A 14,234-nucleotide genomic window follows, 5' to 3' on the forward strand; every position below is an offset into this window, starting at 1 on the left:
ATTATTGCACACAGAGTGAATCCATGTAACGTATTATGTGACTTGTTAAGCAAAAATGTTACTCTTGAACTTATTTAGACTTGCCATAACAAATGGGTTGAATACTTATTGACTCATGACATTTTAGCTTTTAACTTTTTATTCATTTGTAAACATTTCTAAAAACAAAATTCCACTGTTACATTATGGGGTATTGTGTGTATGTCAGTGCCACAAAATCTCAATTTAATACATTTTTAATTCAACAAAATGTGTGAAAAGTTAAGGGGTATGAATACTTTCTGAAGGCACTGTGTCTACTTTGGTTTAGCATCATGAAACCCATAACACAATACATTTATTTGACTTTGTTCATATCAATTTTTTTTGTACCTTACTTGCTTACCACTTTTTCCATGTGGTTTCTTCCTTCGCAGACCCCATGAAATAATGACCTCTTCATAAATATTTGGTCACAGGATTCATTTTGTGTATGGTTTCCTATAAATAAATTGTGGCTTAACTAACCCATTGGCACAACTTACCTCACTCTCCCCTACATATACAGTATGTATAGAAAATGAAGTTATATTTACATGTGAAAAAAACTAACATGGAACACACTTTGGAATATTATTCCACTGTTTATGTTTTTGTTAATTTGTCCCTTCGACTATTTGATGATATACAAATATGTTATTTTTTTTCAATTACGAAACAAGGGTGACTCAGACTTGTATCAGCTATTTCCCAAGATTAGATAATGACAATGACTGTTCATTAACATTGTTCCAAAGCATATTTACTTATGCTACTAAGGCGTTTTATGTTTGTAACCATTGCACACTTTTCTTATCTGAAGTTCTGTTATTTTCTGTGTTCCAAATGGCACCCTATTCCCTATATAGTGCACTGCTTTTGACCAGAGGCATATGGGTCCTGTTCAAAAGTAGTGGACTATGTTGGTGATAGCTTGCCATTTTGAGACGTACACATTGTGTGATATTGTTTGCTAAGGGAAGGCATGGCATGGTCAATTGGCTGTGGATTTGAGTCTTTACTGGCTGTGGATTGGGTCCTGGTGTACAGGATAACTGTATATAAGGCCTTGGTTCTCCTACTCTAACTTCACTCCCTGAATCCAAGAAGAACTAGAAGCACCCATGATGAAGTGGGCTATCGTCCTGTGTGCCCTAGTGGCCCTCTCCGAGTGTCATACCAGGTAAGTCCCGTTCCTCTCCAAGTGTCACACCAAGTAAGTCCTGTTCCTCTCCGAGTGTCATACCAAGCAAGTCCTATTCTTTTCTTTTTTGTCTGTATATTCTGTTTGTTGTCACCAGGTCAAATTCCTAGTACATGTAATTGTCGAATAACGGTGATTCTGATATTGATTGTGTGTTTTCAGGATTTCTCTGATCAAGGGGAAAACTGCCAGAGAAACCCTGATGGAGAAAGGTATATGGGAGGAGACTAGGCAGAAGTTCCCCTACAACCCTATGGCCAAGTTCAACCAGACTGGTGCAAATGAGGCAATGACCAACGATGCTGATGTAAGGCAGAGTCAGGAGCAGTATGGTCATATTCTGCATTAGCCTGGTGACTGATCTTTTTTGTGCTGTACAGCCAATGGCCATGGGAGTTATATACCATTATATACAACAGATTTGGTACCAGGCTAATCTACAAAGGCTATATTGTAGGATCCTTCTGATTTATACTGAACAAAAATGTAGATGCGTCATGTAACAACTTCAAAGATTTTACTGAGTTACAGTTCATATAAGGAAATCTGTCAATTGAAATAAATGCATTAGGCTTTAATCTATGAATTTCACATGACTGGGAATACAGATAAACATCTGTTGGTCACAGATATCTTTTTTTTTAAAGGTATGTGCGTGTATCAGGAAACCAGCCAGTATCTGGTGTGACCACCATTTTCCTAATGCAGCGCGACTCATCTCCTTTGCATAGAGTTGATCAGGCTGTTGATTGTGGCCAGTGGAAGGTTGTTGTCCCACTCCTCTTCATTGGCTGTGCGAAGTTGCTGGATATTGGCGGGAACTGGAACACGCTGTCGTACATATCGATCCAGAGCATCCCAAACATGCACAATGGGTGACATGTCTGGTGAGTATGCAGGCCATTGAAGAACAGGGACATTTTCAGCTTCCAGGAATTGTGTGCAGATCCTTGTGACATGAGGCTGTGCATTATCAGGCTGAAACATGAGGTTATGGCGCCGGATGAATGGCACGACAATGGGCCTTAGGATCTCTTCACGGTATCTCTGTGCATTCAAATTGTCATCCATAAAATGCAATTGTGTTCGTTGTTCGTAGCTTATGCCTGCCCATACCATAACTCCACTGGCACCATGGGGCAGTCTGTTCACAACGTTGGCATCAGCAAACCGCTCACTCATATGACGCCATACAGGTGGTCTATAGTTGTGAGGCCGGTTGGATGTACTGCCAAATTCTCTAAAACGATGTTGGAGGAGACTTATGGTAGAGAAATGAACATTCAATTCTCTTGCAACAGCTCTGGTTGACATTCCTGCAATCAGCATGCCAATTGCATGCCAATCCTCAACAAGGGGGCCCCTCAGGGGTGTGTGCTCAGTCCCCTCCTGTACTCCCTGTCCACTCATGACTGCACGGCCAGGTACGACTCCAACACCACCATTAAGTTTGCTGATGACACAACAGTGGTAGGCCTGATCACCGAAAATTATGAGACAGCCTACAGGGAGGAGGTCAGAGACCTGACAGTGTGGTGCAAGGACAACAACCTCTCCCTCAACGTGATCAAGACAAAGGAGATGATTGTGGATTACAGGAAAAGGAGGACCGAGCACGCCCCCATTCTCATCGAATGTGCTGTAGTGGAGCAGGTTGAGAGCTTCAAGTTCATTGGCGTCCACATCACCAACAAACTAACATGGTCCAAGCACATCAATACAGCCGTGAAGAGGGCACGACAAAACCTATTCCCCCTCAGGAGACTGAAAAGATTTGGGATGGGTCCTCAGATCCTCAAAAGATTTTACAGCTGCACCATCGAGAGCATCCTGACGGGTTGCACCTGTTATGGCAACTGCTCGGCCTCCGATCACAAGGCGCTACAGAGGGTAGTGTGTACGGCCCAGTACATCACCGGGGCCAAGCTTCCTGCCATCCAGGACCTCTATACCAGGTGGTGTCAGAGGAAGGCCCTAAAAATTGTCAAAGACTCTAGCCACCCTAGTCATAGACTGTTCTCTCAGCTACCGCACGACAAGCGGTACCGGAACGCCAAGTCTAGGTCCAAGAGGTTTCTAAACAGCTTCTACCCCCAAGCCATAAGACTCCTGAACAGCTAATCAAATGGCTATCCAGACCGTTTGCATTGCCCCCCTCCCCCTCCCACGCTGCTGCTACTCTGTTATTATCTATGCATAGCCACTTTAATAACTCTACCTACATGTACATAATTACCTCAATTACCTCAACACCGATGCCCCCCACACATTGACACATTGACTCTGTACCGGTACCCCCTGTATATAGCCTCCACATTGACACATTGACTCTGTACTGGTACCCACTGTATATAGCCACCACATTGACACATTGACTCTGTACCGGTACCCCCTGTATATAGCCTCCACATTGACTCTGTACCGGTACCCCCTGTATATAACCTCCACATTGGCTCTGTACCAGTGCCCCCTGTATATAGCCCCGCTATTGTTATTTACTGCTGCTCTTTAATTATTTGTTATTATTTTCTGGTGTTTTCTTAAAACTGCATTGTTGGTTAAGGGCTTGTAAGTAAGCATTTCACTGTAAGGTCTACACCTGTTGTATTTGGTGCATGTGACAAATAACATTTGATATGATTTGATGCTCCCTCAACTTGAGTCATCTGTGGCATTGTGTTGTGTGACAAAACTGCACATTTTAGAGTGGCCTTTTATTGTCCCCAGCATAAGGTGCACCTGTGTAATGATCATACTGTTTAATCAGCTTCTTGATATGCCACACCTGTCAGGTGGATGGATTATCTTGGCAAACGAGGGTCTTCTGGGTCTTCTCCTGAGCCTTGACACATGTAGGTAGGGGTAAAGTGACTGTGCATAGATAATAAACAGCGAGTAGCAGCAGTGTACAAACGGGGGGGGGGGGGGTCTGATTGAAACATGTAGGTATTACAAAACTCGGTCAGGGAGAGGTTGAAAATGTCAGTGAAGACACTTGCCAGTTGGTCCGCCCATGTCTGAGTACACGTCCTGGTAATCCGCCCCGCGGCCTTGTGAATGTTGACCTGTAAACGTCTTGCTCACATCGGCTCACATCTGTATAAAAGACTGTTCAGTATATCTACATACCAGACAAACGACTGTTCAGTGTTCAAACGACTGAAACAGTCGTTTCAGTGTTCAAACGACTGTTCAAACGACTGCAGTACTCTTGACTTACAGTAAATCTCTGTTTCACCGTCTCCCTGCAGTTGTCCTACTATGGCGTGATTTCCATTGGAACCCCTCCCCAGTCCTTCAAGGTCATCTTTGACACTGGTTCCTCCAACCTGTGGGTTCCCTCTGTCGACTGCTCCAGTCAGGCCTGCCGTGAGTATACTCCAGGGGTCTGGGTAGTCTCTCTGGATAGTCTCTCTAGGTAGTCTCACAGTGTAGTCTCTGAGTTCTCTCTCTGAGTCGTCCCTTGTGAGTGTTGCACAAACAGTGTCATATTAAGTACCTAGCCAGAGAATGGGAGACTTGGTTATGGGTTGAGGTTCGTGTCTGAGGGGAGTACCTTGAGGTTTACTGCATAAGGGTGTTGGCTCAACACAATAAAACATGAAATTGGACAAATGTATTTAAATATTTTCCCCTTTACAGTGTGTATTGCAGAGAATAACGCAATGTTTGAAATACCAATGAATCAATTAATGAATGTTCGTTTTTGCAATGGTATGGTATGTGGTTGATCTGTAATAAACATGTTCATATTTTGAATAGAGAACCATGACAAATTCAATCCTGGATTGTCCAGCACCTTCAAGTGGGGAAGCAAGACTGTTTACATTCAGTATGGATCTGGCAGCATGACTGGAAAGCTGGCATACGACACTGTTTCGGTAAGTATTGTGAATGTAGCTAGCTACCTATTATTGTCAGAAGCGGCATGCCCATAGGGGGCACGTGCCCTCTCAGATTTTTCCTGCTTCGATATATATTTTTTTATAATAGCACTAGACTTCTTTTCCCCCCGTACTAGCACTGACTTTGCTGATGGGTACTTTATTGAGGAAAAAATGCCATGAATGAGAAGTGGTTGTTCCATTTAGCGATCTGAAGCTGAATGCACAAACTGCAAGTCACTTTGGATAAGAGTGTCTGCTAAATGACTAAAATGTTAATAATAACATATTTTTTCTTCTCTGTAATACTACTAGCCACACATTTTAGCCACACGTGTTATGAAGTTAGGCTTTAGTTAGCCCAGATAGGTTCCCAACCTCAAAACTAGCTAATAAGAAGCCATTTCAGGCTATTAATCAAGTTAGAGTAGCTAGCCTGTCTAACTATCTTAGCTGGCATGCCTAATGGCAAGGTTGGCAGACTTTAGAAAAGCTAGCAATAACTAAATGTACTGAATAACACTCACATTCCTTTCAATCTTTTACCCAGATTTTAACAGAGATGCAGAGAAGCATATTTGGTTTCTTAAAAAAGAGGTATGCTTAGATAAGCTGAAAAATATATTTTTATATTTTACATATAATTAAGCGGAATTATTATGGCTCTAGTTTGCTGGAAAAAAAGCTGTTTCAGTTGAATTTTTTTATTGCTAAATTATCCAATTTACGGAGGGGGCCACCCCCCCATCCATCCTAATGTAATTTGCGCCCCTTCAGATTTTTGGGGTGCATAAAATCTGGTGATATATTTTTCATTGACACTTCATACTGTACATTACATACAACCCCAAAATAATCTTAGTCACATTTTATGTCACATGATAAAAAAAAACAAATACACAAGTAAATTAGTAACTGGCTCCAGTATAGTCAGCATAGAAATATAATTACTATTTTGGGTACACTCAATATGGCCGCCGGTCCACACATCACAAAACAATTGAATTGGAATATCCGTTCTAGTATTTCTATTTCTATGTTCCCCAGGTGCACTCAATATGGCAGACTCAATTTGGCCCATCACAGTACATTTGACTGAAATGGGGATAACCATTCTAGTGTAATTATATTTCTATGGAGCCAAGTGACTGACGTCTGCTGTTGTGTGTTTCCAGGTGGGAGGTATCTCTGTCATCCAGCAGATCTTTGGTGCCAGTGAGACCGAGGGTCCCTTCATGGCCTACATGGTTGCCGACGGTATCCTGGGCCTGGCTTTCCCCAACCTGGCAGCCTCTGGAGCCACACCAGTCTTTGACAACATGATGACGAATGGTCTCGTGTCCCAGTCCCTCTTCTCTGTCTACCTGAGCGGGTAACATAGTTACTATACAAATACACCTGGACGGGAGGTGGCATTTGGATGGCGAGAGTGGCATTTTGTCTTAGTTGTGATATAAATATCTAAGTACCAGTGCATTGATAGTAAATACAATTAAACAATTGCTTTAATGCCTTTGAAGGAGAGGTGGCCTCCATTTAAAAAAATGTGTTGATAATTAAAACAACCTTTTTTGACCATTTCTCCTCGACCAATAGAAACTCAGCAGAGGGTAGCGTGTTGTCCTTCGGTGTCATCGAGCCTTCCTACTACACCGGACAAATCACCTGGATCCCCCTGTCCTCCGAGACCTACTGGCAGATCAACATGGACAGGTAGGTACACTAGTCCACACAGAGCCTATATCCATGTCCTATATATCGCCTTTACTCTCTACACAGAGAATTAAGTCCCTGTTCAACATGTTATCAACTTTTGGATCATCCCTTCATGCCACCTCCCATAACCTATAGACCAGGGGTGTCCAACTCATTCCATGGAGGACCTAGTGTCTGCGTTTTTTTGTTTTTCTTCCTTTCAATTACGACCTAGACAACCAGGGGGAGGGGAGTTCTTTACTAATTAGTGACCTTAATTCATCAATCAAGTACAAGGGAGGATCGAAAACCCGCAGACACTAGGCCCTCCGTGGAATGAGTTGGACGCTTGCCATAGACTCATCAACCACATACACATTGTATGTAGCAGTACATAAAATGAACATTCCTACATCCCAGCCTGGTCTCATAAACTAGACGTAACATAGTAAATATAAATCCAGGACACTCAAATTAGTACGATTTGGTACATAAGACAGATGGTTACTTAACGAAAAAAAACAAAGAAGAATGGTTGGTTGGGGTGGATGGGTTGGCGTATAATGAGTTGGAATCTCATCATGGACAACTTTATAATTTTAGCTAATTATTAACTTTTCAACTACTTACTACTTTTTAGCTACTTTGCTACTACTTAGCATGTTAGCTAACTCTTCCCCTAACCTTAAACTTATTAGCTAACCCTTCCCCTAACCTTAAACTTATTAGCTAACCCTTTCCCAAACCTCAACCATTTGACCTAACTCGTAAACTTAACCCTAACCTTAACCCCTAACCCCTAGCCTAGCTAACGTTAGCCAGCTAGCTAACATTAGCCACTTAGCTAGAATTCATAACATATAATACGTTTGCAAACCTGTAAAATATAGTACGTTTAGCTTTTTTTTTCTTTACATATAGTACATTCGGCAAATTCGTAACATATAATACGAATTGTAATTCGTAACATATCATACGAAATGGGTGATGGACATCCACAAATTAATACATACCATGCAAAACGTAAAATATCATACTAAATGGAGTGTCTCGGTGTACTTCCTTTGACTGAATCTTGCAGTGCACTTACCAAGTTCAAGTTCATTTGCTCATTTAAAAAACACAATAACAGCAAGAAATACATACAACAACAGTTAAATACAGCTAATATTTGTCCTTCCAGTGTTACCATCAACGGCAACACAGTGGCTTGCAATGGTGGTTGTCAGGCTATCATAGATACTGGCACCTCCCTGATCGTCGGTCCAACCGATGACATCAAAAACATGAACTACTGGGTCGGAGCCACCATCAACCAGTACGGATATGTGAGTGACACGCACGCACACGCAAACACCGACCGGTACAGATATGTGAGTCCAATTATAGGGCTTTTCAAACTATTGAGCCAAGCCGAGCCAACCCAAGCTGCCTGGCCTTGTTAACTGTTGGAACTAATTGTGTTGTTGGAACGTGTTGAACAAGTGTGAACAGCAAATATCTGCGCAAGCATATTTAGGTTGGAACCGGCATGGTATAAACGTGTTTTGTTGTTGTTTTTCTCAAATCACCGGCTCCCCTTTCATTAACCACAGTATAAAGTATAAAGGGTGACGTTATTATTTCTCTCCTAGACCACCGTGAACTGCAACATCATTCCCAACATGCCCGAGGTGACTTTCACACTCAACGGAAACACCTTCACCATCCCTGCCTCTGCCTACACCATCCAGGTAGAGTCTACTAAAAGACATGTTACATACAACCTATCACCTCCCAGGTAGAGTCTACTAAAAGACATGTTACATACAACCTATCACCTCCCAGGTAGAGTCTACTAAAAGACATGTTACATACAACCTATCACCTCCCAGGTAGAGTCTACTAAAAGACATGTTACATACAACCTATCACCTCTCAGGTAGAGTCTACTAAAAGACATGTTACATACAACCTATCACCTCCCAGGTAGTCTACTAAAAGACATGTTACATACAACCTATCACCTCCCAGGTAGAGTCTACTAAAAGACATGTTACATACAACCTATCACCTCCCAGGTAGTCTACTAAAAGACATGTTACATACAACCTATCACCTCCCAGGTAGAGTCTACTAAAAGACATGTTACATACAACCTATCACCTCTCAGGTAGAGTCTATTAAAAGACATGTTACATACAACCTATCACCTCCCAGGTAGAGTCTACTGAAAGACATGTTGTTGCATCAATCAAATTTAATCAAATTTAATTATAAAGCCCTTTTTACATTAGCTGATGTCACAAAGTGCTATACAGAAACCCAGCCTAAAACCCCAAACAGCAAGCAATGCAGATGTAGAAGCATGGTGGCTAGGCCCTCGAAAGGCAGGAACCTAGGATGAAACCTAGAAAGGAACCAGGCTCTGAGGGGTGGCCAGTCCTCTTCTGGCTGTGCCGGGCGGAGATTATAACAGAACATGGCCAAGATGTTCAAACGTTCATAGATGACCAGTAGGGCCAAATAATAATAATCACAGTGGTTTGTAGAGGGTGCAACAGGTCAGCACCTCAGGAGTAAATGTCAGTTGGCTTTTCATTGCCGATCATTCAGAGTTAGAGACAGCAGGTGCGGTAGAGAGGAGAGAGTCGAAAACAGCAGGTCCGGGACAAGGTAGCACATCCGGTGAACAGGTCAGGGTTCCATAGCCGCAGGCAGAACAGTTGAAACTGGAGCAGCAGCACGACCAGGTGGACTGGGGAGAGCAAGAAGTCATGAGGCCAGGTAGTCCTGAGGCATGGACCTAGGGCTCAGGTCCTCCGAGAGAAAGAGAAAGAGAGAGAGAAAGAGAGAAAGAAAGAGAATGAGATGGAGCATACTTAAATTGACACAGGACACCGGATAAGACAGGAGAAATACTCCAGATATATCAGACTGACCCTAGCCCCCTGACACAAACTATTGCAGCATAATTACTGTAGGCTGAGACAGGAGGGGTCGGGAGACACTGTGGCACCGTCCGACTATACCCCCGGACAGGGCCAACCAGGCAGGATATAACCCCATCCACTTTGCCAAAGCACAGCCCCCACACCACCAGCGGGATATCTTCAACCACCAACTTACTATCCTGAGACAAGGCCGAGTATAACCCACGAAGATCTCCCCCACGGCATGAACCCGAGGGGGGGCCAACCCGGACAGGAAGATCACGTCAGAGACTCAACCCACTCAAGTGACGCACCCCTCCTAGGGACTGCATGGAAGAGCACCAGTAAGCCAGTGACTCAACCCTCGTAATAGGGTTAGAGGCAGAGAATCCCAGTGGAGAGAGGGGAACCGGCCAAGCAGAGATAGCAAGGGTGGTTCGTCGCTCCAGTGCCTTTCCGTTCACCTTCACAGCCCTGGGCCAGACTACACTCAATCATCGGACCTACTGAAGAGATGAGTCTTCAAGAAACACTTAAAGGTTGAGGTTGAGACCGAGTCTGCATCTCTCACATGGATAGGCAGACCATTCCATAAAAATTTAGCTCTATAGGAGAAAGCCCTGTCTCCAGCTGTTTGCTTAGAAATTCTAGGGACAATAAGGAGGCCTGTGTCTTGTGACCGTAGCGTACATGTAGGTATGTACGGCAGGACTAAATCGAAAAGATAGATAGATAGGAGCAAGCCCATGTAATACTTTGTAGGTTAGCAGTAAAACCTTGAAATCAGCCCTAGTCTTAACAGGAAGCCAGTGTAGAGAGCGTAGCACTGGAGTAATATGATCATATTTTTGGGTTCTAGTCAAGATTCTAGCAGCCGTGTTTAGCACTAACTGAAGTTAATTTTGTGCTTTATCCAGGTAGCCGGAAAGTAGAACATTGCAGTAGTCTAACCTAGAAGTAACAAAAGCATGGATACATTTTTCTGCATCATTTTCGGACAGAAAGTTTCAGATTTTTGCAATGTGACATAGATGGAAAAAGCTGTCCTTGAAACAGTCTTGATATGTTCGTCAAAAGAGAGATCAGAGTCCAGAGTAACGCCGAGGGGCTTTACAGTTATATTTGAGACGACTGTACAACCATCAAGATTAATTGTCAGATCCAACAGAAGATCACTTTGTTTCTTGGGACCTAGAACTAGCATCTCTGTTTTGTACGAGTTTAAAAGTAAAACATTTGCCGCCATCCACTTCCTTATGTCTGAAACAGGATGTAGGCTATAGGATATATAGGCCAATAGCTTTTAATATTTTCCGGGTCACGGTTTGGCTTTTTCAAGAGAGGCTTTATTACTGCCACTTTTAGTGAGTTTGGTACACATCCGGTGGATAGGGAGCCGTTTATTATGTTCAACATAGGAGGGCCTAGCACAGGAAGCAGCTCTTTCAGTAGTTTGGTTGGAATAGGGTCCAGTATGCAGCTTTTAGGTTTAGAGGCCATGACTATTTATCAATGTGTCAAGAGATATAGCATTGGAAAAACTTGAGTGTCTCCCTTGATCCTAGATCCTGGCAGGGTTGTGCAGACTCAGGACAACTGAGCTTTGAAGAGGAGTCTGTAATTTGCTTTCTAATGATCATGATCTTTTCATCAAAGAAGTTCATGAATTTATCACTGCTGAAGTGAAAGCCATCCTCTCTTGGGGAATGCTGCTTTTTAGTTTGCTTTGTGACAGTATCAAAAGCACATTTTGTATTGTTCTTATTCTCCTCAATTAAGTTGGAAAAATAGGATGATCGAGCAGCACTGAGGGCTCTTCGATACTGCACGGTACTGTCTTTCCAAGCTAAACGGAAGACTTCCAGTTTGGTGTAGCGCCATTTCCGTTCCAATTTTCTGGAAGCTTGCTTCAGGGCTCGGGTATTTTCTGTATACTGGGGAGCTAGTTTCTTATGACAAATGTTTTTAGGGGTGCGACTGCATCTAGGGTATTACGCAAGGTTAAATTAAGTTCCTCAGTTAGGTGGTTAACCGATTGTTGTCCTCTGACGTCCTTGGGTAGTTGGAGGGAGTCTGGAATGGCATCTAGGAATCTTTGGGTTGTCCAAGAATTTATAGCACTGCTTTTGATGATCCTTGGTTGGGGTCGCAGCAGATTATTTGTTGCGATTGAAAACGTAATAAAATGGTGGTCCGATAGTCCGGAATATGAGGAAAAACATTAAGATCCACAATATTTAATCCACGGGACAAAACTAGGTCCATAGTATGACTGCGGCAGTGAGTCGGTCCGGAGACATGTTAGACAAAACCTACTAAGTCGATGATGGCTCCGAAAGCCTTTTGGGGTAGGTCTGTGGACTTTTCCATGAGAATATTAAAGTCACCAAAAATGTGAATATTATCTACAAGGTCTACAAGGTCCAATAGGAATTACATACAACATATCACCTCCCAGATAGAGTCTACTGAAAGACATGTTGTTACATACAACCTATCACCTCCCAGGTAGAGTCTACTGAAAGACATGTTACATACAACCTATCACCTCCCAGGTAGAGTCTACTGAAAGACATGTTGTTACATACAACCTATCACCTCCCAGGTAGAGTCTACTGAAAGACATGTTACATACAACCTATCACCTCCCAGGTAGAGTCTACTGAAAGACATGTTGTTACATACAACCTATCACCTCCCAGCTAGAGTCTACTGAAAGACATGTTGTTACATACAACCTATCACCTCCCAGGTAGAGTCTACTGAAAGACATGTTACATACAACCTATCACCTCCCAGGTAGAGTCTACTGAAAGACATGTTGTTACATACAACCTATCACCTCCCAGGTAGAGTCTACTGAAAGACATGTTACATACAACCTATCACCTCCCAGGTAGAGTCTACTGAAAGACATGTTACATACAACCTATCACCTCCCAGGTAGTCTACTGAAAGACATGTTACATACAACCTATCTGATCTTTAATGATGTGTTTCGGAGCAAGCTCCTTCATCAGAGCTCCCGTATATCTGAGACTTGACTTCTTTCTTTAAGATCCTAGTGGAGCAAAGGGCCTCATATCTAAGAGGAAAAGCAATGGTATCAGAAAGAAATCCTGATTTTACCCCCCCCCCCCTCTTCTTCTCTCTCTCTAGGACTCCTACGGCTGCAGGACTGGTTTTGGTAACGGTGGATTTCAGCAGCTTTGGATTCTTGGAGATGTCTTCATCAGGCAGTACTATACAATCTTCGACAGGGACAACAACATGGTTGGTCTGGCCAATGCTGTGTAAGAGATCCACTAGATCTACAGAGGTCCACTTATCCCAGAGATCTTAAAAGATCCTTGCTAGATGAAATCCTGACAGCGGAAAATCCGCGTAAATAGTGCAATAGAGCCGACATATGCAGCGTATACCGTGAATGAAGTCTCTGGCAAATGCGGGAACATCACCTTTTAAATTTATAGCGTGGTTTTCCACAGTCTGGATTGAATCGAGACCCTAGTTTTCCAGGTAATGAATAGTATGTTGTATATGTGATTTATGCTCTAAACTGGTTGGGGAAATTTTGCAGATTGTTAAATGTAATCAAATTCTAATGTATTTTAACATTGCAAATAAAGCCTATGTTCTGTGTTTCGTTGTCTGTAGCTTTTCTTCCCTGAAGTGAAACTATCCTCTTGTGGAACCTCTTCATATAAGATAAGAATAGGGATAGAATATTGACCCGAACATAGTGGAGGCAGGTAGGCCCAGAGACATAGACCCAAACATGGTGGATGCAGGTAGGCCCAGAGACATAGACCCAAACATGGTGGAGGCAGGTAGGCCCAGAGACATAGACCCAAACATGGTGGATGCAGGTAGGCCCAGAGACATAGACCCAAACATGGTGGATGCAGGTAGGCCCAGAGACATAGACCCAAACATGGTGGAGGCAGGTAGGCCCAGAGACATAGACCCAAACATGGTGGAGGTAGGTAGGCCCAGAGACATAGACCCAAACATGGTGGAGGTAGGTAGGCCCAGAGACATATACAACCATCTCTTATATGAATGGGTAGGGGAACTCTGTGTCTGAAAGGTTTTATCCAGAGGAAACTGATATGGACATGGTGATTGGATGCCAGATAGTGTCTCTCAGCCTGTCAATAGAGCCAGCTTGTTGAAAGACAGTCATGGTAAATCCTGGTGCAGTTGAGTTATTTTATTCGTATAGTTCATAAGTCAAAAGGATATAGACATAAATCAATCATCTTAAAGCTAGAATCCGCAGTTGAAACAAAGTGGCACCCCGCCGCTGTTTTGGTAAAAAGCAGAAGGATGGGCCTGTCTAATTCCTAGACAGAGCTATGGATAAAAGGACTGACCATCCATGATATCAACACTATAGTTTTAACCATGTGTTGAGGCTATAATGTGTTTGTTTACATTTACTTTGTTTACAAACATTGGAGTAAAACAAGCTTATATTTTGGGTTCTGATGGGGGTACGACAGATGAACTAAGCTCATG

The 14,234-nt window shown here is 42.9% G+C and overlaps 1 protein-coding gene across 1 annotated transcript; it reads left to right on the forward strand.

Annotated features, from left to right (window-relative positions):
- The first annotated feature begins 1,142 nt into the window (after window positions 1-1,142).
- Window positions 1,143-13,010, forward strand: LOC120060808 (pepsin A-like). Its single transcript, XM_039010229.1, has 9 exons — window positions 1,143-1,201; window positions 1,385-1,529; window positions 4,474-4,591; window positions 4,985-5,103; window positions 6,282-6,478; window positions 6,703-6,819; window positions 7,985-8,129; window positions 8,436-8,534; window positions 12,873-13,010. Exons 1-9 carry the CDS (start codon window positions 1,143-1,145, stop codon window positions 13,008-13,010), a joined length of 1,137 nt encoding a protein of 378 aa, XP_038866157.1.
- Window positions 13,011-14,234: the final 1,224 nt, after the last annotated feature.

This window comes from Salvelinus namaycush, chromosome 16 (assembly GCF_016432855.1).
Source record: "Salvelinus namaycush isolate Seneca chromosome 16, SaNama_1.0, whole genome shotgun sequence".
Classification (NCBI taxonomy): Eukaryota; Metazoa; Chordata; class Actinopteri; order Salmoniformes; family Salmonidae; genus Salvelinus; species Salvelinus namaycush.